Raw genomic sequence first — 23474 nt, forward strand, 5'->3', positions numbered from 1 at the left:
TCTAAGCACAGGAGAGTCCTGCTGCAGCTCTCAGACTCTGCTCATGTTTTCTGCTTGTCCTCCCCAGATCATGATGAATGTGCCACAACCAACATGTGCCTCAATGGAATGTGTATCAATGAGGATGGCAGCTTCAAATGTATCTGCAAGCCAGGTTTTGTGCTGGCTCCCAACGGGCGCTACTGTGTTGGTGAGTACATCTCTGAGCTTGGCCCCTTTCTGTGCCTTCCTGCCCAAGGTTTGCTAACAGCCAATTTGTGGTTCTTTTTCCAGACATTGATGAGTGTGAGACACCAGGAATCTGTATGAATGGCTGGTGCATTAACACAGAGGGCTCCTTCCGATGTGAATGCCTTGGAGGCCTGGCTATTGGGGTGGATGGACGGGTCTGTGTGGACACCCACATGCGCAGCACCTGTTATGGAGGCATTAAAAAAGGCACATGTGCCCGTCCCTTTCCAGGGGCAGTCACCAAGTCTGAGTGCTGCTGTGCGAACCCAGATCATGGCTTTGGAGAGCCCTGCCAACCCTGCCCTGCCAAAAACTCTGGTAAGCTCCTTTTCCCATATGGGTTTGCAACAGACAGGATTGTGCTCAGAGACACTGTGAGTCTATGATGGATTCTCAGTGAGATGCCCTAGGGAGCCTGGCAGAGGCATGGTAAAGACAAGGGCAGGGGAAAAGGGGCAAACTATAAATTCAGTGTTACTCAGTGTTAATTTAACTGTACTTAAGTTGTCCAGAAAATCCAATGACTCTACTGTGCTTTCTACACAGCTGAATTCCAGGCACTCTGCAGTAGTGGCATTGGAATAACAGCTGATGGCAGAGGTACGTGCATCCTACGTATTATATTCTAAATAGATAAATCTAAAGTCACTCTCAGGCTTTTCTTTTAACAGCCTTTAGCTGAGTGTGCATACATCTGTGGGACCGTGTGTCATGAGAGACTTATGCTGTGGAGGAGAGTTAAAACGTTGTGCATGTGTATGTGAGAGCTGCTGGTGAATAAATGTAGGAGAGATTGCATAGCCTGGGTGGTTGTAAGTGCACAGCTCCAAAGCACCAAGAGGAGAGCAGTAAGGCTCCCCAGGATCTACAGCTTTATACGAAGGAGTAGGTAGGCCAGGAACGAGGAATTTCTGCAGAGGAGTGACTCAGCTGGCTACTGGCATCAAGAAACAATGAGGAATTAAAGTGTGGAAAATACCTGTGTCTGTGGTTGGCCATGATCCATCTAATTTGTCCTCTTTCACTGTGCAGACATCAATGAGTGTGCCCTCAACCCTGACATCTGCCCCAATGGCATGTGTGAGAACCTGCGGGGGAGCTACCGCTGCATCTGCAACCTGGGCTATGAGTCCGACCCCACGGGCAAGAATTGTGTGGGTGAGTTTGGGGCATCCCAAGTTTGATGTGGCATAGGGAAAAGCAGCTCAGTGTCAGGAGAGAGACGGTGCACTTGCAGCATATGAGGCTGAGAAGTGGTCACAGACCTTCACAGCACAGCTGCAGTACAGCAGCTGATGCCCTGCAGCATCCCTGCCTAGTCCCAGTGGAAAAGGACAAGGAACTACATGAGAAGTTGGGCATGTGGGATTTAACACACTTTTCACATTGCAGTTCCATCCTTAAAGCAATGCAGGAGGGTGCACACTGGTGTTGTAGCTCAGAAATCCCATCTCTCTGCCTACAGATGTTGATGAATGCACTGTCAACCGTCTGCTGTGTGACAATGGGCTGTGCCGCAACACACCTGGCAGCTACACCTGCACCTGCCCCAAGGGATTTGTCTTCAGGACTGAAACAGATACCTGTGAAGGTAAGGTGACTCTAAGGGCAACAGAGAGCATCTGTGTAAAGGATGAGCTGTGTCTTGTGATCCTGCCTGAAAGGAGCTCAAGGTTCAGCATGCCTTTGGTTCTCTTTTGACCACAGTAGTCTGAACTGGAGCAGATCCAGGCTTTGGGATTTTTAATTTTTTTGGGGGGTGGAATCTCACTCTTCATTCAAAATGGAAGACATCCAAACCTAAAACATCCTGGCCTTTTGGTGACTGAAAACTAGAATAATTTCCTCTAGACTCCCCAAATTGTAGCTGAAGCCTAACCAAAATTACACATTTTGGGGACTTAATTGAAACCTTTCAGCATAGAGCGTGAGAGGTTTGTTTCCCAGCCACAAAGCCCCAAAACAGTGACACTTTATCCATGTGTTTAGATAAAACCCTCATTGTCTGTGACAAATGCCAAGTGCTGTGTAGCCTCACATAGCTTATGAAGGCCATGCTCAATGCTGTGACTGCTCCACCTTAGCCAGGAGCAGGCCTGAGCAAGTGAATCCATCATTCCCCCATACTTTTAATCATTAACTTTGATGCATCCATTCCCTCAACCCTGAAGAAGCTTGCTGTAGTGGTGCATGCGATCAGTGCCTGTCCACTTTGAGATTATGCATACTTGGGCTGTACATGCAGAATCTGAATCACCTGGGCTGGTGATCCTCTGTACAGCTAAAAATTCCCCCTCTTAATGTTCTTTGCTTCTCATCTCTCCAAGTACCTGGCCTAGAATTCTGGGTCCCCTGGTGCTTACCACAGTGACAGTCCCTTTCTTTCTGCAGATATCAATGAGTGCAACTCTAACCCTTGTGTGAACGGTGTCTGCAGGAACAATGCTGGCTCCTTTGCTTGTGAGTGTTCCCCAGGCAGCAAGCTGGATCCCAGCGGCACCATCTGCGTGGGTAAGGATATGGCCTTCTGGAGACAGATTTGGGACACTGATACCAGCCCTGCCCAACATCACCCTTTGCCATCCTAGCTTAGGGATGGAGATCCGTTGAGGCTTTCTTTTTCTCATTTTGCATTTATTTCCTTGTTGGTAACAGTGAATATCTCTGTCATGAGTCCAGGAAGCCTGAAAAGCTGCAGTTCCCAGCAATGCTTCAAGCATATGGTCACAGAGAAGTCCCTAAATATATTGCAGCAAGACAAAGAGCAGACATGGGGTCTGAGGGGACCCTACAGGGCATCAGGGTGGTGGGTTCTTATTTACCATCTTATTCAGATGGATTTGTAGTGTGCTGAGATTAAGGCATGCCAGGAGTAAGTACATCCCTTGTTACCAAGGTGGTACTTGTTTCCTAGATGGTCAGCCTTTTGCAGAGCTCTGCTGTGTGGTGAACCTGGGACAGAAAGGCAGTGACCCAAAAGATAAAATGGGAGGGACACAGAACTGTTGAAACAGCTGTATCAGAGAGTGCAGATACATTGTTCTGCAACATAGTGGTGGTAGGACAAGGCTCTGGGGAACAGCAAAGTTTGGGTCCACACTACAAAATCCTTCGCCCCAGAGCCTAAACATAAGGCCAAAAAAATGATAGTCACACAATCAGAAATAGTTTATCCTACTTGCTTCACGTGGAAAGATGGCTGCTGTGAAGCTAGGAACCTTGGCCAAAGACCACTCTTCATTCATGCCTTGCCTTTGCCCCTGCAGACAGCATGAAAGGGACATGCTGGCTGAACATCCAGGATGGACGTTGTGAGGTGAACATCAATGGGGCCACACTGAAATCAGAGTGCTGTGCTACACTGGGAGCAGCATGGGGAAGCCCCTGCGAGCGCTGTGAGATTGGTAAGGTTCTGCTTGGCAGAAAGGCAGGCTGCAGCCCATTTCTCTTCTAACAATCCTCTTGTTTCATGTTTTCTTGCAGATACTGCCTGTCCCCGGGGCTATGCCAGGATGAAGGGGGTTACATGTGAAGGTAAAGTGCTGCAGGACACAGAAGACTTTTTAATTGGGAACATCATTTTTTTATTTGCTTTTTTTTATGCGTCTTTGAGTTTGGAGACAGCCTGCTGAAGCCCTGGGATTTTTGTGTTATCTCTTGCATTGGCACCTGCCCTGAGCACTGCAGCTGGGGTATGGCCAGTATGTAACACCTGTGTGCTCACAGTACTGACATCTGTGAGTCCTGGTGTTCCTCTGTCGGCCCTATGCCAACTGTGAACCTTTGCAATAGGACTACCCTCTGTCTGCTCATCTCTGACACTGTGATACAGCCTCCTTGCAAACATCTCTGTATGTGGCTGTGGCTGTGTCTGGAGCAGGTTTTTCAGTGTGACAAGTCGCCAGTTTTAGCCAGTTGGGCAGCTCTGGGCTCTTCCTGGATCTCCAGAAGCCCCTCAAAGCCATCCCAGTCATGACTGCATGCCACTCTTATACCTGCCTTTTGCTTTGCTGCCAACAGATGTAAATGAATGTGATGTCTTTCCTGGTGTCTGCCCAAATGGTCGCTGTGTGAACACAGCTGGCTCCTTTCGGTGTGAGTGTCCAGAAGGACTGACCCTCGATGGCACTGCTAGGACATGTGTGGGTAAGAGCACCCTGACCTGGAGCCTCAAAGAAATTTCTGCCTGCTTTCTTGGTACACTGTGACAACCCCATGCCCTTCACAGGGCATCTACATTTCTAGCTCCCTGTGAAGAACTCGTTCTGTGCCCCAGAACCAGCAGTCACAGACCAGTCACATCCATTCTAATAATCTTCATTAGCATTCCAACCAAGGTGGCCATATCAAAAAGACCCATACCTGGGTATTGTAGGGAGAATGCATTCTGGCCCCAGCCAAAGCTCTTTTAAGGACAATGCTAACTGTGCCACAGAGCTGTTGTTCCAGAAAATGGTATCTCTGGCCTTCCCAGAGATCAGGAGCCGCAGGAAGGGACTCAGCTCTGCTCTTTCACCAGATGTGCGTGTGGAACAGTGCTACATGAAGTGGGATGAAGATGAGTGCACAGAGCCTCTGCCGGGCAAGTACCGGATCGACATGTGCTGCTGTTCTGTGGGCTCAGCCTGGGGCATCGATTGTGAAGAGTGTCCTAAGGTTGGCTCTAGTGAGTACAAGGCCATCTGCCCAAGGGGACCTGGATTTGCCAACCGAGGGGATGTGCTTTCAGGCAGGCCCTTCTATAAAGGTAAGAAGGAAGAGAGGAGTCGCTAATAGTAGGCTGTCCTCAGCCCAGCTCAAGGAAGCTGTTCCCTGTTCTAGGACCCTAAGTTAATTGCAGACATCCCCTTCCTGAAACACTGTTTTACCTTCATGCACAGATGTGAATGAATGTAAAGTCTTCTCTGGCCTGTGCACTCATGGGACTTGTCGAAACACCATTGGCAGCTTCAGATGTATCTGTGGCAATGGTTTTGCTCTGGATGCTGAAGAAAGGAACTGCACAGGTAAGGGAAGAGTGACTACCTTCTGAACCACTTGTCTGTCTCGCTGCCATGACTAACCTGTGGGATCCTCAGCATGGTGGTACCCAGAAGAGTCATGGCAATTGTGGTGTGGATGTGCAGAGAAGCCAAGGGCAGGTTCACAATCAAAAGGCTCCTCCATCTTGTGGATAGAAGGATCAGTTCTGCACCAGAGAATTCTTCACTGTTATCTGTCCCTTCAGGGAGCAGACATCTTTGGTCTGCCTGGGTGGACCTGCCGGTCCAGGGCCATAAAATTCAACATGCAGGACGAGCAGCCCAGTGCCAGCTGTAACAGTGCTTGTAATCTGTCCTGCAACCTGCTGTTCATTCCCCACAGATATCGATGAGTGCCGCATCTCACCAGACCTGTGTGGTCATGGTACCTGTGTCAACACTCCTGGAAGCTTTGAGTGTGAGTGCTTTGAAGGCTATGAAAGTGGGTTTATGATGATGAAGAACTGCATGGGTAAGGGCTCATAACACCACCTTACTGTTTTCAATGGAGAAGATTGAAAATGTGGTAAGGGTTCTCATGCCGATTCATGCCAATCTGCTGTCTTTCTCATTCTTCTGTCTGCACCTGGGCACTGCTGATTTATAACCCAAGAGCAGAGTTCATGCCTGGTATTTTCATTCCTGTAATGTGAGGATACTGTCCTTACACATGGGGATTAGCTCATGCTCGCTCAGTGCAGATCTGTCAGGCCAGTAGCTTGAACTTAATGGCTTTGAGCTCCGATTCTCATATTTGGCTTTTCCCTCCGTGTGACCACTCAGCTCCTTCTACTACTTTTCAGCCTTCCCTTACACAATTAATAGTGTAAGAACTTGTGGAAATTGACTAAGAGTAGTGGGATGGGAACTAGTAGCTGTCCATCCAGTCCTTGCTGGCTATTCTGCATGAAGTTAATATCTTATTTCCTCCTAATGTCACACTTCACATTTTTCTGAGCTCAATACGAGAGTTGCTATTACCCAAAATGCAACCATAAGTCCATTGCGCTCACCCAAGTCCTGTTAATTTGGAGATGTGCCTCTGCTTTAGGATATATCTCTGGTGATGAAGCTTTGGTGCATGTCACCAGCATCACCCTATCATCTGGAAACCCAGCTGAAGGATCCATCAGCCACTTTCATGTCACCCTCTGCAGATATCAATGAGTGTGAGCGAGACCCACTGCTGTGCCGAGGTGGGATCTGCATGAACACAGATGGCAGCTTTGAATGCATCTGCCCCCCTGGACATGAGCTGACTTCTGAAGGGAACACTTGCATAGGTAAGGTGATAAAAAGTTATGTTACGACCAGAGTCTGGTCAGGATAATGCTGTGGGGAGAACTGAGTGTCATGCTGGACCCGGGAACGTCCTTCTGATCCCTTGTATGGGTAGAACACATTTAACCAGGAAGGGCTGAGGTTGCTCTCAGGATTTCATTGCATTTAGGGCGTCTCTTATTCTAACTGCTGTTTGCTGAAGGTTGGGCAGTAGGGTGATGGTAAGGCAACGGAAAATCTGAGTATCCTTCTAACTGCTGCATCTCTATCTTTACCAGTAAATGAAATGTCATTCCCTAGACCTGGAGCCACATAACCTGTACCCACACAGATCTATACACCCCAACTCAACCTTCCAAGCAGATTTCCCTTCAAGAATGGATGCTCCTAGTCCCTGGTAATCTCTGAAATGGGTCTAGGCAGTGTGATGAGATGTCAGGGGCTGTTATGTATTAAACACCCAATTCATCTTTAGGTTGTTTGCATGGCCATAACCTGCAAGCTGTGCAAAAGGAACTATCCCAGTCTGAACTGAGGCTGAGTTCTAACATGTGGTGCCACATGATGCTCAACATGGGATTCGAATGACCGGCTGCTCAAAATGTTCTCTCCACCACAGATATCAATGAATGCTCCCTCAGTGACAATCTGTGTCGCAACGGACGCTGTGTCAATGTCATTGGGACCTACCAGTGTGCGTGTGATTCAGGCTTCCAGGCCACGCCAGACAGGCAGGGCTGTGTCGGTGAGTGCTCCTCTTCGCCAGATGCTGTGCCAAGACCTCAGAGCTCCTGGTCTCATACCACCTATGATGCTTAACAGGGTGCCTGAGTGTCAGTTAGCTCCAGATGGGGGGTGAACCTCTTACCTGAGCTGCTGCAAGACCAACACTTTTGACAAGGGGTTCTAATCAACTATTGTGAGTTGGCACTAATGCTTTCATCTGTCATGGGGACCTTCGATCCCTTGTCAGTAAGCCCACCACAGAGGCACCTCTCCCACCTTCACTCTTTCCATGATGGCACTGTATCTGTATTATGTAGCTAGCGTCTGTTTCCTGACCTCCCCTTTCTCACCCAGACATTGATGAGTGCACCATAACCAATGGTGGCTGTGACACACATTGCTCCAACTCGGAGGGCAGCTATGAGTGCAGCTGCAGTGAAGGCTATGCATTGATGCCCGACAAGAGATCATGTGCAGGTGAGTGCTAAGCCTGGCTCTCATAGATCCTGTCCCAGGGTTCTCTATGTCCATTGCCCATAGTGCTGGCTTCAGGGTGAAAGGTTCTCATTTTTGGGTCACTTCCAGAGAGGTGATTTCTCTGCACTGCTCTTTGCTTTGCACCTCTCTTTGGGATCCCCAGTCATGTAGCTACATGGTCTGTTACACAGCCCCACCTGTGACTCCCTCCTGCCCCTGCTGCTCCCACAGTATACTTTCCCATACTGTAACATCTGTACTTCAGCAACAGTCTCCTTCTTTCTAGATATTGATGAATGTGAGGATAATCCAGACATCTGTGATGGCGGGCAATGTACAAACATCCCTGGGGAATATCGCTGCCTCTGCTTTGATGGCTTCATGGCATCCCTGGACATGAAGACCTGCATTGGTGAGGACAAGGCTGTGCCCTGGGCATATGACAGCACTGCATCTGTAGGCTGCTGTTGGAGGGAGAGAAGTATTGCACTAGAAGCTTGCCCAAGGGTCAGAATATGGTTATTGTGGTGCTCAAAATAAATCCCTTCTCCTGCAGATGTGAATGAATGTGATCTTAACCCTAACATCTGCCTGCACGGCGAGTGTGAAAACACAAAGGGCTCCTTCATCTGTCACTGCCAGCTGGGCTACTTTGTCAAGAAGGGAACCACGGGCTGCACAGGTGAGAGCATGCCCGACCTGGAGCCAGGAGTGCTGGTGGGAACCCTCACAAACACCCACAGCAGCTGCCAGGAAGGGATCTTCCCTCTGATGGGCATACTGTGGGCACCCAGGGATGTACTGGGTGCTGAGAGCCCCTGCTGGGCAGGCAGACATTGGTCTGGGTAACACTTTCCTGGTCTATATCTGAATCAGGGACCTGCCCTTCCTTTTATCTTTATGTTCCAGTGGGGGGTACAGATAAGCTCTTCAACTCAAGGGTTCAACCCTAGAGCAGCCTGTTCCACAAACCACCTTGTTCTCATCCCCTGGGGTTCAGGCTCCCAGGAACCATGACCTCCTTGAGCAGTTAGCAGAATGGCACCTGGCTCCCTCATCGTGTCTTGGAGAAGCTGAGCTCTGTCATACTCTAATGTCCTTCCTTCCTGCAGACATTGATGAATGTGAGATTGGGGCTCACAACTGTGACATGCATGCCTCCTGTATCAACGTGCCTGGGAGCTTCAAGTGCAAGTGTCGCACAGGCTGGCTTGGAGATGGGCTGAAGTGCAATGGTGAGTTCTCAACCTTGAAGAGGATGTTGGTGTGTCCAAGTGCTCTGTTGGTACCTCTGAGGGTTGAGCTGTTTTGACATTTGTGCTTACAGTGTTTTTGAACTCCTCTGGATGAGGATTTTTGTAGGTGTGGGATGAAGACGGTCTGCAGGTGTTGCACTGTCAGGCCCTGCAGCTATACCTGGGAAGGACAAGGGAATTAATGTGAGAGTGAGAGCATGTATTTGTGGGATGCGTGGAGTGTGTGAGTGATGTTGAGGTGTGTGTTGAGTGTCAGACTGGCAGCCTGACTGATGGTGTGTTGGTGTGTGGTGTAGAACATGCAGGTATGTGTGGGTGCTGGTGGTATGTGGGGTTGTTCTTTGTGTATGGTAGTTCTACCTGAGAGCAGGGATTTATTGGATCCAAGTTTATGGTGTGTATAAAAGGATGAACGGGTGCACGCATGGTATGTGTGCCTGAACTGGGGATGCATGAGGAATAAGGATATGTGTGCATGAATGTTTCTCACTGCCAGACAGCACTGCCAGGGGAGGGCATAATGGCCATGGAGACTCACAGGTTCTTCAAGTGCCTGGAGGCTGCAGTCTCCTGGGCTGCATATTTGTCCACCTGGAGCACATCCCTGGAGACCCTACACTAGCTCTCCATGCCTAGAGGAAAGGCCAGAGGCAAAATACTGAGCGGATGCTTCTCCCTGCCCAGACTTGGACGAGTGCGCAACAGAAGAGCACAAGTGCAACCTGAATGCTAACTGCATCAACACACCAGGCTCCTACCGCTGTGCCTGCAGAGAAGGCTTCAATGGAGATGGCTTCTCTTGCTCAGGTGAGGCCCACAAACCCACTTAGCAGCAGGAACATGACTTACCTGTCTTGCTCGTCTCAAGACTCTTCTTAATTACCAACCTCTCTTGGCATCTGGCTGCTTGTGGGCTGTTCCCAAAACCAGACATCCCCAAAAAGCCACTACAGCCTGCCCTGCAGAATAACCTGCTGAGGTACGTTAAGGAGAGATCCACATTCTTCTCAGCAGGTGTTCAGAGAGGTTCAGGACAATTAGAAGTTTTGCACTGCCCTTTCTTTGCAGCCTTCTAGCAGAGGGGTGGGAACAAGCTTGTGGGAATGTCCTGGGCAAGGTTCCTACCTCTTGGTTAATGCCATGTCAATCTCACACTTGACTCTCACCAGATGTGGATGAGTGTGCAGACAATGTGAACCTGTGTGAGAATGGACAATGTCTCAATGCACCTGGGGGTTACCGCTGTGAGTGTGAGATGGGCTTCAATCCTACAGAGGACAGCAAGGCCTGTCAGGGTAAGTAACCAGAGTTTTGTTCGCTGCTCCAAGAGATATGGAGTCCTTTGTGGCTTTGATCTCATCCTGCTCACCCAGGAGGTGATATCCCTTGGCACTAGAATGATCATGAGAAGGTGGGTTACCATGTGGGTGGCTGGGCGGTGAATGTTTTTCAGTGGGAGCAGAAGCCTTTTCTGGCCCAATACCTTGCTAGATCCTGTGTACCCAGCTCTCTTTCTTTTGCAGACATTGATGAATGCTCCTTCCAGAATATATGTGTATTTGGTACCTGCCAGAACCTGCCTGGCATGTTCCGTTGTGCCTGTGATGATGGCTACGAACTGGACAGAAGTGGAGGCAACTGCACAGGTACAGGACTTCTGTGGGTCCATGGGATGAGGCTCAACACATCAGGGTACAGCCTCACCTTGAATATTGTTTGCAGTTCTGGGCTGCAGGGTATGAAAAGGATGTTAAAATACTTAAAAGCATCCAGAGAAGGGCATCAAAGCTGGCAAAAGGGCTGCAAGACGTATCCTGTGAGGAGAAGCTAAGGACAGTCAAGTTTTTTAGGTTAGAGGAAAGGAAGTTAGAGGTGACCTCATTGCTTTCTGCAGCCTCCTGAGGAGGGGAATCAGACAGGGAGGTCTTGATCTCTTCTCCGTGGTAACTGATGACAGGATAAGTGGAAACAGTGCAAAGCTGCACCAGGGGAGGTTCAGACTGGACATTAGGAAAAACCTCTTTGCCATGGAAGTGGTCTGACACTGAAGCAGGCTTCCTAGAGAGGTAGTTATGCCCTATGCCTGTTCAGTGATCAGGAGGCATTCAGACAATGTCCTCCTTTATTTGCTTTAATTTTTGGTTAGCCCTGAAGTGGTCAGGCAGTTGGACTTGATGATCTTTGTAGGTCCCTTCCAAATGAGCTATTCTGTAAATGTATTCTGCGAGCCTTGCAAATGTCATGGCTGTGAGAACACAGCCTGTCCACACCACACAGAACTTAGGGTAGGGACTGTCTTTTCTGTGGCTGTCTTCATCATTCTTTTCAGTCTTCATCATTTTTCCATCTTTTCAGACATCAATGAATGTGCAGACCCTGTGAACTGTATCAACGGCCTGTGTGTCAACACTCCTGGAAGCTACCTGTGCAACTGTCCACAAGACTTTGAGTTGAACCCCACTGGTGTGGGCTGTGTGGGTGAGTGGGGATCTGTGTTTTAAGCACTTTTCCAAACAAGGTGGTCCTTCTTGATGGTCCACTGTGGTCAGAGCTGGCCACTAATGGAGACAGACTTTAATCTGCATCAAAAGAAGAGTATCTTCCTCCTGTTAAGCCTGATCCACCTTCTTTCACCAGTATGGAGACTCTCCTGATTGGAGATATGTTATTTCTCCCGTGCATACAATTCTTTGCTGGGCAGGTTTGCTCACGCTGCTTTCTCTGTGCAGATACCCGTGTTGGGAACTGCTTCCTGGACACCCAGGATCGTGGAGATGGGGGGATTTCCTGCAGTGCAGAAATAGGAGTTGGAGTCAGTCGGGCATCCTGCTGCTGCTCACTGGGTCGTGCATGGGGCAACCCCTGCGAGCTTTGTCCTCCAGCCAACACGAGTGAGTGGGAAGACATCTGGGATGAAATTGGACATGGGCTGAATGGACAATATAGGAAGGAAGGGAGAGGAAGAGGCAGCGTCCTTATGGTTTCTCAGGGTCCTCAGATCTGGTATTTGTGATCATCACAATAAAGCAAAGTAAGCTGAGGGAGGAGAGGTTTACCATGCTGCCCAGGGCTGCATAGGTGGACCAGGGCTGAGAGAAGGTGTGACTGGGAAAACCAGCAAGTTGTGCATGGGGAGTTCACGTTGGTATCCTTTGTTCCTCATCACCAGAGGCTGGGGGAAGGAAGTGGATGTAAAATAGTTCCTTTCAGGAGTGGGCAGGTAGAGCTTTGAGTGTGATGAGAGTCAGGTCACTTACCCTGGACCACTGTCACCATCTTCATGGCCTGTTTTCACTGGAATTCTCCTGGTTTTCCCTCCCTGCCCTCTTTCCCTGACTGACTTTTCTTACAGCTGAGTACAAGACCCTGTGCCCAGGAGGAGAAGGTTTCCGGCCCAACCCTATCACTGTCATCCTGGAAGGTAAGCCTGCCCAGAACCCTGCCCACTATCTGCTACACAGCTGGGCTGGCTGTGTGCTCTCTCAGCTCCAACCACTGGGTGATAAACAAGTGTGTGTTCTCATCAAGTATTCTCCATTCACCTGGCAGAGCTGCTTAGGTGCTGGCAGTGGGTCAGCACACTGGGGCTGGGGGTGTTGCTGGGGCTACAGGTGGTGAACATCCCCTGGCTGCTCTTCCACCACAGATATTGACGAGTGCCAGGAGCTGCCAGGTCTCTGCCAAGGTGGCAACTGTGTGAACACTTTTGGCAGCTTCCAGTGTGAGTGCCCCCTTGGCTACTACCTCAACGAGGACACACGGATCTGTGAAGGTAACTGCACCGTGCCCTGCATGCCTGTGAGCCTGGCGTGTGCATCATGTGTGTGAAAGTGTGTATAGAGTTGTGGTTCTGTCTGTGCAAGATCTTTCCTTCATGCCATAGGAGTGGCTGGCAGAATCTGTTCTTTCTTCATCCTTACCACAAACCCTGGCTCCTTTCTCTATGTCAGACCAGCCCAGTCCCCGCGCTAGGCTGTATGAGCCCTGACCCAAGCCTGTGTGTACAATGTGCCCAGCACACCTTCCGCTCCATGTTAGACCTGTTCTACCTGTACTCAAGTACTTTAACCTTCAGACTCCTCTTTTTGGCAGATATTGATGAGTGCTCTGCTCACATTGGGATCTGTGGCCCTGGGACCTGTTACAACACCCTCGGCAACTACACCTGCATGTGCCCTCCTGAATACATGCAAGTCAATGGAGGAAACAACTGTATGGGTATGGCATTGTCTGAATCTCTGGGAAGGGCTGTGTCAGTGCCCTGGCTGTGCTCTGCTCATGGGTGGTATGGTGCACAGCACATTGTGGGCACTGTGGCTGAGTGGAAGGAGTGGGAAGTGCAGTGAGCACAGCTGGGTCTCAGGAGGCACAAGTCAGTGTCTGGGCTGCCTTTACAGATATGAGGAAGAGTGTGTGCTATCGCAACTACAATGACACATGTGAGAATGAGCTCTCCTTCAACATGACCAAGAAGATGTGCTGCTGCTCCTACAACATTGGCAAAGCCTGGAACAAACCGTGTGAACCCTGCCCTACTCCAGCCAGCCGTAAGTCAGACTTCCTGGAAAGGCACACTGGGACCATGGCTGCCCCCAACAGCTTTGGGGTATGGGCACAGTGGAAGTAATAAAATAGTTGGCAAAAAGGGAGAGCATCATGGCTGGCAGGCAGTGCTTGTAGATATGCATGATGTCAGACAGGCAGCTCCTCGTGCCAGCCCTGTGGTTCCTGGCTGAGAACCATGCGGGTCCGCCTGCCCTCTGCATCCTCTTTGCCATATTTGGGCTTTTTGTTCCTCACTGCCTGCTCACTAGACATGGCCATGACTGTGATGTTCCCCTTCCAGCCGAGTACCAGATCCTGTGTGGGAACCAGGCCCCTGGCTTTATCATCGACATCCACACAGGGAAGCCCATTGGTGAGTACTGCCATCCCCCCTGCCCCACACCCTGTGGTACCAGTGCTCTCTGCCATAGTGCCTATGAGCTTATTTGCTTCCCCTCCCTTTGCAAATTAAGACCTGAGCAGGGTCCCTCCTAACACATGCCATACTGGCTCTGCCAGCAATCCTATATCTCGTATGACATGGAGTCTTGTGTGGCTCTGCTGTGTGCACAGAGCTCTGCAGAACGGCCACAGCCTGATGCTGTCTGCACAATCCAGTGTCAGTCCTGCAGGAGTTGTTCCTGATGCTTTCCTCATTTCTGCCTTCCTGGGATGGTGATAGATGTTGTCTGTGTGCAGATATTGATGAGTGCAGTGAGATCCCTGCAATCTGTACCAATGGTGTCTGCATCAACCAGATTGGCAGCTTCCGGTGCGAGTGCCCTATTGGATTCAGCTACAACAACATACTGCTCATCTGTGAAGGTAACAGAGGCCAGGACTGCAGCCAGAGGGAGCTGGGAGGGTGAGGGGCTGCAGTATAGCAGAAGCATCTCCTTCACTCGTGGTGCATCAAGTGCATGGTGCATCTGCTGACAGTCAGGGCTGACAGAAGAGGTGGAACAGAGTCCACACATTCTTGGCCATTATTTCTCTTGAAATAATTTTAATTTTCCATGCTAACGGTTGAACTAAAATTGCTGATGTTCATGAATCTTCCTGTTTGTTTCTCCTCCTTTGTCCCTTGGCATGGGCTGTTGGGTTTAAAAGCATTTAAAAGATTTGAGTTGTACCTAAAATGCATTTTATTATTGAAAATAAAAATAAATAAAAAAGACACTGGTTGAGTCAAACCAGGGGTTAAAATTCAGGTGACTCCACTGAGCCTCTCCAACCCCAGCAGGACAATGCCCCAACAGTCCATATGTGTTTCTCCTGCAGACATTGATGAATGCAGCAGTGGAGAAAACCTCTGCCAGCGCAATGCTGACTGCATCAACATCCCAGGCAGCTACAGGTGCGAATGCTCAACTGGATACAAGCTGTCACCTAGTGGAGCCTGCGTGGGTAAGATGGGAGCTGCTTGCTGCTTGCTTTAGAGGCGAGTGAGGGAGTGCTGGCACTGCTGGGACCTTTGGCTGGCTCTGCAGAGCACTGGGGTGGGCTCAAGGAAGGACAGGATGAGGGATGCACTGTCCCCCTGCATTCCTTCCTGATCTTTTGTCAGACCTGGGAACCACGACTTGCCCACACCGTGACTGTGGGATATCTCCACTTATGGAATAGTTCTTAGGAACTGCAGGCCCCTGGGGGATGGGGAAAGTTCATGCAGGTGGCTATCACCCAGCAGAAGGCCAGATCCTTCCATCTGTTATCCGCTCCTCTTTTTAGTCCTAATAGGGCCCCGAGGATACAGAAATAGCAGAGCAGCTTTCCTTTGGGAGCTCACTTAGATCGTATTTTAAAGATTGCAGATCAGTATGTCATCATGCTTGTTCTCAGTGAAGCCATCTCTAAGAAACCCACAGCCCTGTCTTCCTGTGCTTTTGCTCACAGACTCAGCAGGACCTGCAGGAGGGCAGTACCTTGGCTTTTTCCATTTAATCCATCCCTTCTGCTCACCAGCACCCACTGTGCTTTGTCGTAGGTCGCAACGAATGCCAGGAAATCCCCAACGTCTGCAGCCACGGGGACTGTGTTGACACTGAAGGCAGCTACATCTGCATCTGTCACAATGGCTTCAAGGCCACCGGGGAGCAGACCATGTGCATGGGTCAGTGTGGCCACCCCAATCCTGTGCTGCCCTTTTGAGTGAATCACATTTCATGATGGACGTGAGCTTTCTCCAGCACCTGCTGGGTTGTGCCACCATGTCCTCATAATCCAGGCTGCAAAACCACAGTGGCATGGTGCACCTGGCTGGGCCCCATCTGCCCTCCCCTTCAAGGCAGTTGTTCTCAGCCTCTTAGTCACCAGTGTCTTTTTCCCTGCAGATATTGATGAATGTGATCGACAGCCCTGTGGAAATGGGACCTGTAAGAACACAGTTGGGTCCTACAACTGTCTGTGCTTCCCTGGCTTTGAGCTTACACACAATAATGACTGCATGGGTGAGTTGCACATGGGTGACAAACTGGTGCCGTTTGGCAGGAGTTGTGGGGCATTCTCTGTGTGCCCTGCAGTGGCGTGCAGGAATTCAGTTCTGTGTATCAGGTTGTAGCAGTTGCTACAACTGCTGGTCCAGGCTGTGACTGCAGGGGTGGTTGTACATGTCAGCAGTCAGGGGTGTGGGGTGGTTATGGTGGCACGCTGACACTAATGTTCTGTATTTCTTCCCACTGTGATTGTCATTTCCCTCCCACAGACATTGATGAGTGCTCATCCATGGTGGGGCAGGTGTGTCGAAATGGCCAATGCATCAACAGCATCGGCTCCTTTCAGTGCCTGTGCCAAGAGGGCTATGACCGGACTCCTGATGGGAAGAACTGTGTAGGTGAGTGTCCTTCCCAGGCAATAGACTCTCCAGATCCACTAGCAAGGTCCCGAGTCCCATGAAGCCAAAGCACTATCATTTAACTGCCCATGGAAACTGGGCTTACTGTGCCTGTGTCTATGGTCAAGCAATGCCAGCTGAGACCTACAGGCAGTGAGAACAAACATCACCTTGTCCATCCTCCTAAATCATCCGTGATTGTACCAGTGATGCCTTTGAAACAACCTCACAGTCAGGACTGGCTCTGCTAGAACTGTTGCCAGTGCTGTTGTGCAGCCCCTGAGGCTTCAGGGTCAGACAAGCACATTGTGCCCAAGTTGCCTGTATCTGTCACACTGCTTCCTACAGCATGTTGTCCTGTAGAGCTGAGCCTGCATTGCCAAGGTGCATGTCTGAAAAATTCTTTCTTTGTGTCCTTAGAGTAAAGCAGTGTGCAGCTGCTAGGTGAGGGCCTGTCTGCAGAAAGGCACCCTGCAACTGGGTTCTCAGAGCTGAGCACTGATGCTGTCACTGGTTATTTCCCCTCCTCTGCAGACATCAACGAGTGCGTGAGCCTGCCTGGGACCTGCTCCCCAGGCACTTGCCAGAACCTGGAGGGCTCCTTCCGCTGTATTTGCCCCCCTGGGTATGAAGTGCAGAACGACAATTGCATTGGTAATGTTGCCTCTCTGTCTCCTCCATTTCCAGCACAGCATGTGGCTGACTTGGGAGGCTCTCAGAGCAACCATATCCTTCCTGGGTGGGCTGGGCATGTGTCACCACCTCCAAATAACTTCTTGGAATGACTGGGCACAGAGTAAGGCCAAGGTACTCCCAGGACTGAGGAGGGTCAGTGTTTTTGCTGTACCCTGGCCACTTCACTGTCCCATTTGCCCTGAAAGTGTGTTCAGGGTTAGGGCCGGGGTCTCTGTTCCCAAGAAGGGTGGTAACCTGCAGGCAGCAGAGTACCCCAGAGATGGCAACTTCACCTGGTTTTAATGCTATGAAAAAAAAGGAGTGACTTTTGGCTGCTCTGTAATACATCTGCAATGCTTTCAGATATCAATGAATGTGAAGAGGAGCCCAACATCTGTCTCTTTGGGACATGCACCAATACTCCTGGCAGCTTCCAGTGTGTCTGCCCCCCAGGCTTTGTGCTGTCTGACAATGGCCGGCGGTGCTTTGGTGAGTGCAGCTCTGCCCATGGGATGATGGGGAAGTACAGGACATGGCAAACACAAACACAGTGGATGGAGGCAGGAGCTGGCACAACTGCCTGCTGTGACCCCTTTGAGGTGTTCTCAAGATTGATAAGAGTGCGAGTTGGATATTAAGATATCCTGGTTTTCTGCAAGACAACTTGGTGTCTCTAAGACAGAATTTGGGATGGGTGGGTGGGCTGCCCATTTCCTCCACAGCAGCACTGCCCATCTGCAGAGTCATCCAGAACACCAGCATCCTGAAGAAGACCCTTCCTGATGCTGAAGGGGAGAGGAGGACAGTATCACCATTGGATGACTGCAATGCTCTGTGCATTTCCCTGTCCTACAGATACTCGCCAAAGCTTCTGCTTCACTCGCTTTGACAATGGGAAGTGCTCTGTCCCCAAGGCCTTCAACACTACCAAGGCTCGGTGCTGCTGCAGCAAGATGCCAGGAGAAGGCTGGGGAGACCCGTGTGAGCTGTGCCCACAAGAAGGAAATGGTAGGTGGTCTGGGCCTCCAACATCAGCAGTGCAGGGAAGGTGTGAAGGTTGGTCCAGACAGGCCACTGTGCAAGCTGTCCAGCAAAAGGGGCTCCTCCATGTGGGGAGAACTGCCCTGCAATCTCAGGACTCATTTGTGCAGTGAGCTGTCAAGCCCTCAGTCATGCCCTAGAAGCAGCAAAAGCACACTTTGGCCTCTGGAAATGTGTTCATGTCTAAACCCAGCTCACTTTTCTGCTTTCTTCCAGTTGCCTTCCAGGAGCTGTGTCCATATGGCCACGGAGCCATCCCAGGTCCAGGTGACACCCGAGAAGGTATGGTGTGGTCCAGGGACAAGAAATGTGTCCTGTGGGGGGCGACCATACCTTGGCTTTCAGGAGAGAAGAGCTCAGTCCCAGTGGCAGTAAGGGGGGAATGTGCAGTCCCTCCTGAGCTCATGGTCTCTGCTCACCCATGCAATCTCCAGTTCTGGCAGGAGGCTGGGATTTCAGGGCCAGCTCAAAGAGGATGGGGGTGTTTCTAGCCACATGCTCCCATGTGACTTAACCTTGCCTTGGTTACCCCTCTAGATGTGAATGAATGCTCAGAGAACCTGGGTGTCTGTATCAACGGGGCCTGCATTAATACTGATGGTTCCTTCCGCTGCGAGTGCCCCTTTGGGTACAACCTCGACTACACGGGAGTCAACTGTGTGGGTAAGGGCCTGAGTGTTTGTCCTCCTTATGTCAACAGCTATAAGAAAGCACGGGTGTGTGTGTGTGTGTGGAAAGAAGGGTTTTTGAATGCACTTTTACCCTGTCCCTTCCTTTTTTAACCCTGGCTACTGATTTTGCTGAGCCTGTGTGGATGCTTGGCTGCAAGAAGTTACCAGCCTACATCTTTCCTATATAAATCATCTACCTAACCTGGTCCTGCCTTCCTCCAGATACAGATGAATGCTCCATTGGCAACCCCTGTGGGAATGGTACCTGCACCAACGTGGTGGGAGGTTTTGAATGTGTCTGTGATGAGGGCTTTGAGCCAGGGCCCATGATGACATGTGAAGGTAAGGCTGCGGTGGGTCTGCCCCTTCACCCTGCCTTGCAGAGCTGAAGATGGGAGAAACCAAGGAAATCTCTTCTTGCTTCCCACTCTCCTGTTCCCTTGGTTCCCACAGTGTCCCTCATCCCCTTCCTCCACAGACACTTGTATAATTAAATTATTGTCCCAGAAAACCACAGCCACGTTCAGGCTGTGTGCGTGCCCCCAGTTGGTTCATTGTCTGGCTGAGTGAGCAGCAGTCAGGTCAGCATCTCCTTTGGCTTCCTCTGAGGCTGGAACTCAGAGTGAGTGTTGGAGGCCAATTTGAAAGCAGTAGCTGCCTCAGCAAGGATCCAGGATCCTGACTCCATCAGAGAGGGGCTCAGGCACCTGCAGTGTATGCAGACTGTGACAGGAAGCCTTGGTGAAGCACAGAAAGTTGTCATGAGGTGAATGTGCAGAAGGGAAGTCTGATTTAGGCAGGTCTACTGTCAGCTGATCCTGCTCAGAGTGCAGAGTCAAGCTCTCTCCTCTCTTCTGTTTCCCAGATATTAATGAGTGTGCATCAAATCCTTTGCTTTGTGCATTCCGCTGCATCAACACTTTTGGCTCCTATGAGTGCACATGTCCATCTGGGTATGCCCTCCGAGACGACAGAAGAATGTGCAGAGGTAAAATCTTCCTTCTGCAGACATCTGGGGAGCTCCCACACACTCTCCAGGTCCCTGCCTCTTGTCTGTCTCTGGTACTACACAGAAGGCAGGACATCTGGACTACTGTCTTTGGGCCTGTGCTCACTCTTGCATCTACCCTGGTGTCTGCCATGTGCCAGCTTTGACCAGGGCAGCAGGGATTGGCAGAAGAGTGTAGCTTTGAACACCACTTAGCTGTTCCCACAGTGGTTCAAGCTGGCAGGATGTTCTCACCAAACTATTGGTTTCAGATCTGGATGAGTGTGCAGAGGGTCTGCACGACTGCGAGTCTCGAGGAATGCTGTGCAAGAATCTCATCGGCACCTTCCTGTGTATCTGCCCACCAGGAATGCAGCGCAGACCTGATGGAGAGGGCTGCACAGGTAGCAAGGGCTAGGCTGGGGGTGGTTCTCAGTGGGGCTGGACTTGCATGCAACCCTGCAGCTTTTGCTTTTGTCCTGTGAAACAAATCCTTCCTGGGTCTTGCCGTGTGTCACGGCTTCCAATCCAGTTAGATGCCCTCTCACCCACAGTCTCTGCTAATCTGTAGACCCACATACAGCCCAGGATGACACAGCATTACACCTTGTGTTATTTTTTTCGAATCTCTCCATGTCAGTGTCAAGCCTCTTTGCACTGTGCTGCTTTCAGAAGTGCTGGCCCATGCACACCTGCACAGTGGTAGGGACAGGAGGAATGCAGAGCAGGCTCAGCTCCAGTCCCACTCTGGCAGCTCAGCCATTTGCAGGTGGAGAATGTGCAAAGCAGGGAAGTTGGGTACTCTGCTTTATGGGAGTTCTGGGGAAAGTAGGTTTGTTTCTCAGCTGTCTGAGGATGTAGGAGTGTAACTCAGAGGACTGTGTGGGCTTGTTTCAGGATGAATGGTAGCATGGAAACTCATGGAAAGCTGAAATTTGTCACCACAGTTCTTTGTGACTTCTTTCCTAGATGAAAATGAGTGCCGCACCAAGCCTGGAATCTGCCCCAATGGCCGCTGCATCAACACGGTGGGAAGTTACCGCTGTGATTGCAATGAAGGTTTTGAAGTCAGTCCCTCTGGCACAGAGTGTATCGGTAATTACCATGGTCTTTATCAGCCTCTGGTTAGTGTCACATGGTGCTTCTCAGGTGCTTTGGGAATTTGCCCAAAGTAAGATTTGAAAATCTTGAACCACAAGTTCAGTGAGCTGTGGGGACAGAAGAAAAGTGCAGACAAGGTTGCTGTTAAGATTTGCTTTGTGAACAATTTGTTGTCCATACTTAACCATGTTGAGTTTTGCCCACAGAGGCAGGGTGCACCTTGAGTGACTTGTAGGGCACTGAGCCTTGGCACAGCCACTGCTGTGCCAGGAGAACTGGGAGGTGAGAAGCAGCCAGGGCAGTGCCAAGGAGACCCCCAGGATCTGTCAGGTTCAGGGACAATGGATTGGGCCAGAACTGGGGCTCAGGACAGAAACAGTCTGGACAGGTTACTCAGTTATCATTGCTGCTGACATAGTCTCACATCCTGAACTTGTCTTCCTGACCTCTCTATCCAGACACCCGCCAAGGCTTCTGCTTCACTGAAGTTCTACAGACAATGTGTCAGATGGCCTCAAGCAGCCGGAATCTTGTCACTAAATCTGAGTGCTGCTGCAACAGTGGGCGCAGTTGGGGACCCCAGTGTGAGCTCTGCCCCCTTCTTGGAACTGCCCAGTACAAGAAAATGTGTCCTCATGGTCCAGGGTACTCCACTGATGGGAGAGGTGAGCTGGGGCCCAAATCACCTTTAGTGCAGATGGAAGAAAGCAGAAATGTGGGTACAAGCTGAACTGCACTGGGAACTGACTAGGTCAGGTCTGCACAGTGCCTGGAGCAGACAAGAAGCTTCTGCAACATTATCTTACATCTGCCTGCATGTAACCTCTGGTGCTCACTTAGAGCCTGGTTTGTCCTGGCAGAATGCAGTCATAGGAGCATGACTGTAGAGGCAGCACTGGTACTAACAGTTCCTTCACTCTCTCCTGCAGATATTGATGAGTGCAAGGTACTGCCCAACCTCTGCAAGAATGGACAGTGCATCAACAGCATCGGCTCCTTCCGCTGCCACTGCAAGCTGGGCTACACAGCAGATATCACGGGCACAGCCTGTGTGGGTGAGTTGGGAGAAAGAAACCCATTTCTATGTACAGCCCTTGGCCTTGGCAAGCCTCCCTCTGTCCCTTCTTCTTAGCATGCAAAGAGAGGGACCTAAATCCCTCCTCCCCAGAGCCTGGCTTCCACCTCTGTCCATATATACCTGTGTGGCTGTGGCAGGGCTGTGACATGGGGCCCCATCCAGCAGCACAGCCCATTAACACTTTGTCCTGTGTCTCTCAACTCCAGATCTGGATGAGTGTAACCAGTCCCCTAAGCCATGTAACTTCATCTGCAAGAACACAGAGGGCAGCTACCAGTGCTCGTGCCCACGAGGATACATTCTGCAAGAAGATGGAAAGATTTGCAAAGGTATTTTCCCAGGAGAAGGAAGCAGCAGAGACCCTGCCTCATCTCAGCCTGCAAGAGAAGTGGTCTGAGAACCTGAGAGGGCTGGGATTTGTGGCTTACTGGGGAGGTAGAGAAAAAACTCTGTCTTCCCTGTGTGCTGGGATGTAACCAGAGATGGAGAGTCTGCCTAGACTTGTGACTCTCATATGCAGGAGGACCTTTGTGTGTGATGTTTCAGAGGTTGGTACATGCCAGGTCCCAGTCTTTTCAGCACACCTGTTTCACCATGTGTGCTCAGCTGCCATCAACTCAGACCACAGAGATAAGCTATCTCCATGAGAGAAACTAGGACACACGTTCTTGTTCTTGTTGCTTTAGATCTTGATGAATGTGCAACAAAGCAGCACAACTGCCAGTTCCTTTGTGTCAACACTATTGGGGGTTTTACTTGTAAATGTCCTCCTGGATTCACTCAGCACCACTCATCCTGCATTGGTGAGTAGAGGCATTGGCTGCTGTGCACATGGAGGGTATCTGGGGTGGTTAGCTTCAGGCCCTGCAGTCTCTCCAAGCCCTGCAGCTCTGGCTGTGGAATACTGCAGCTCTGAAGAGAGCTGCTGCTGACCTCTCTGCAGTCAGCATCTGATGTTTCATTCTGTTACCAGTGCCAGGGAGCTGACCTCAAAGCCACACTCCCCTTCTGGTTGAACTTACAGGCAGTTGCTAATGTTTTGCAGACAATAATGAGTGCACAGCTCAGCCCTCTCTGTGTGGAGCCAAAGGGCAGTGTCTGAACACACCAGGAAGCTACAACTGTGAATGTCAGAAGGGATTCTCCCTGGACAGCTCTGGTGTCAATTGTGAAGGTAGGTCTTCACAATCTCTTCACTATCCAAGCTGCAAGGGGATATATGTGGGGCTTGGGACTGATGGTGCTATTCAAGTGCAAGACACAGAGTTATAATAGGGCAGAACCATTCACCTACATAAACACCCTGATGGGTACTGGCTTCCAAGCATGTACTGTGTACACGTGTGGTTCCTGTGCATGGGACAGGGAGTTGTTGTCTCACCACCTCCTGTGTTACATTGCTGCAGATGTAGATGAGTGTGATGGAAACCATCGGTGCCAGCATGGCTGCCAAAACATGCTTGGGGGATACAGATGTGGCTGCCCACAAGGATATATTCAGCATTACCAGTGGAATCAGTGTGTGGGTGAGTGTGGGACAGGGACCATTG

The 23474-nt window shown here is 50.4% G+C and overlaps 1 protein-coding gene across 1 annotated transcript in view; it reads left to right on the forward strand.

Moving 5' to 3' along the window:
- Positions 1–23474, forward strand: part of LOC107325586 (fibrillin-2) — a 61819-nt gene that overhangs the window by 33977 nt on the left and 4368 nt on the right. The window contains 48 exon segments of the mRNA XM_015886618.2: positions 68–190; positions 274–549; positions 778–831; positions 1264–1389; positions 1697–1822; positions 2623–2742; positions 3498–3635; positions 3715–3765; positions 4252–4377; positions 4751–4978; positions 5112–5237; positions 5596–5724; positions 6410–6535; positions 7153–7278; positions 7614–7736; positions 8023–8148; positions 8293–8418; positions 8849–8971; positions 9677–9799; positions 10162–10287; positions 10516–10638; positions 11348–11470; positions 11722–11883; positions 12345–12413; positions 12639–12764; positions 13085–13210; positions 13390–13539; positions 13839–13910; positions 14237–14362; positions 14819–14944; positions 15525–15650; positions 15871–15987; positions 16242–16370; positions 16905–17024; positions 17409–17534; positions 17901–18053; positions 18303–18368; positions 18624–18749; positions 18980–19099; positions 19623–19745; positions 20018–20149; positions 20715–20840; positions 21305–21511; positions 21776–21901; positions 22131–22253; positions 22611–22727; positions 22970–23098; positions 23331–23450. Coding sequence (XP_015742104.2) covers positions 68–190; positions 274–549; positions 778–831; positions 1264–1389; positions 1697–1822; positions 2623–2742; positions 3498–3635; positions 3715–3765; positions 4252–4377; positions 4751–4978; positions 5112–5237; positions 5596–5724; positions 6410–6535; positions 7153–7278; positions 7614–7736; positions 8023–8148; positions 8293–8418; positions 8849–8971; positions 9677–9799; positions 10162–10287; positions 10516–10638; positions 11348–11470; positions 11722–11883; positions 12345–12413; positions 12639–12764; positions 13085–13210; positions 13390–13539; positions 13839–13910; positions 14237–14362; positions 14819–14944; positions 15525–15650; positions 15871–15987; positions 16242–16370; positions 16905–17024; positions 17409–17534; positions 17901–18053; positions 18303–18368; positions 18624–18749; positions 18980–19099; positions 19623–19745; positions 20018–20149; positions 20715–20840; positions 21305–21511; positions 21776–21901; positions 22131–22253; positions 22611–22727; positions 22970–23098; positions 23331–23450 — 6111 coding nt within the window.

This window comes from Coturnix japonica, chromosome 28 (assembly GCF_001577835.2).
Source record: "Coturnix japonica isolate 7356 chromosome 28, Coturnix japonica 2.1, whole genome shotgun sequence".
Lineage (NCBI taxonomy): Eukaryota > Metazoa > Chordata > Aves > Galliformes > Phasianidae > Coturnix > Coturnix japonica.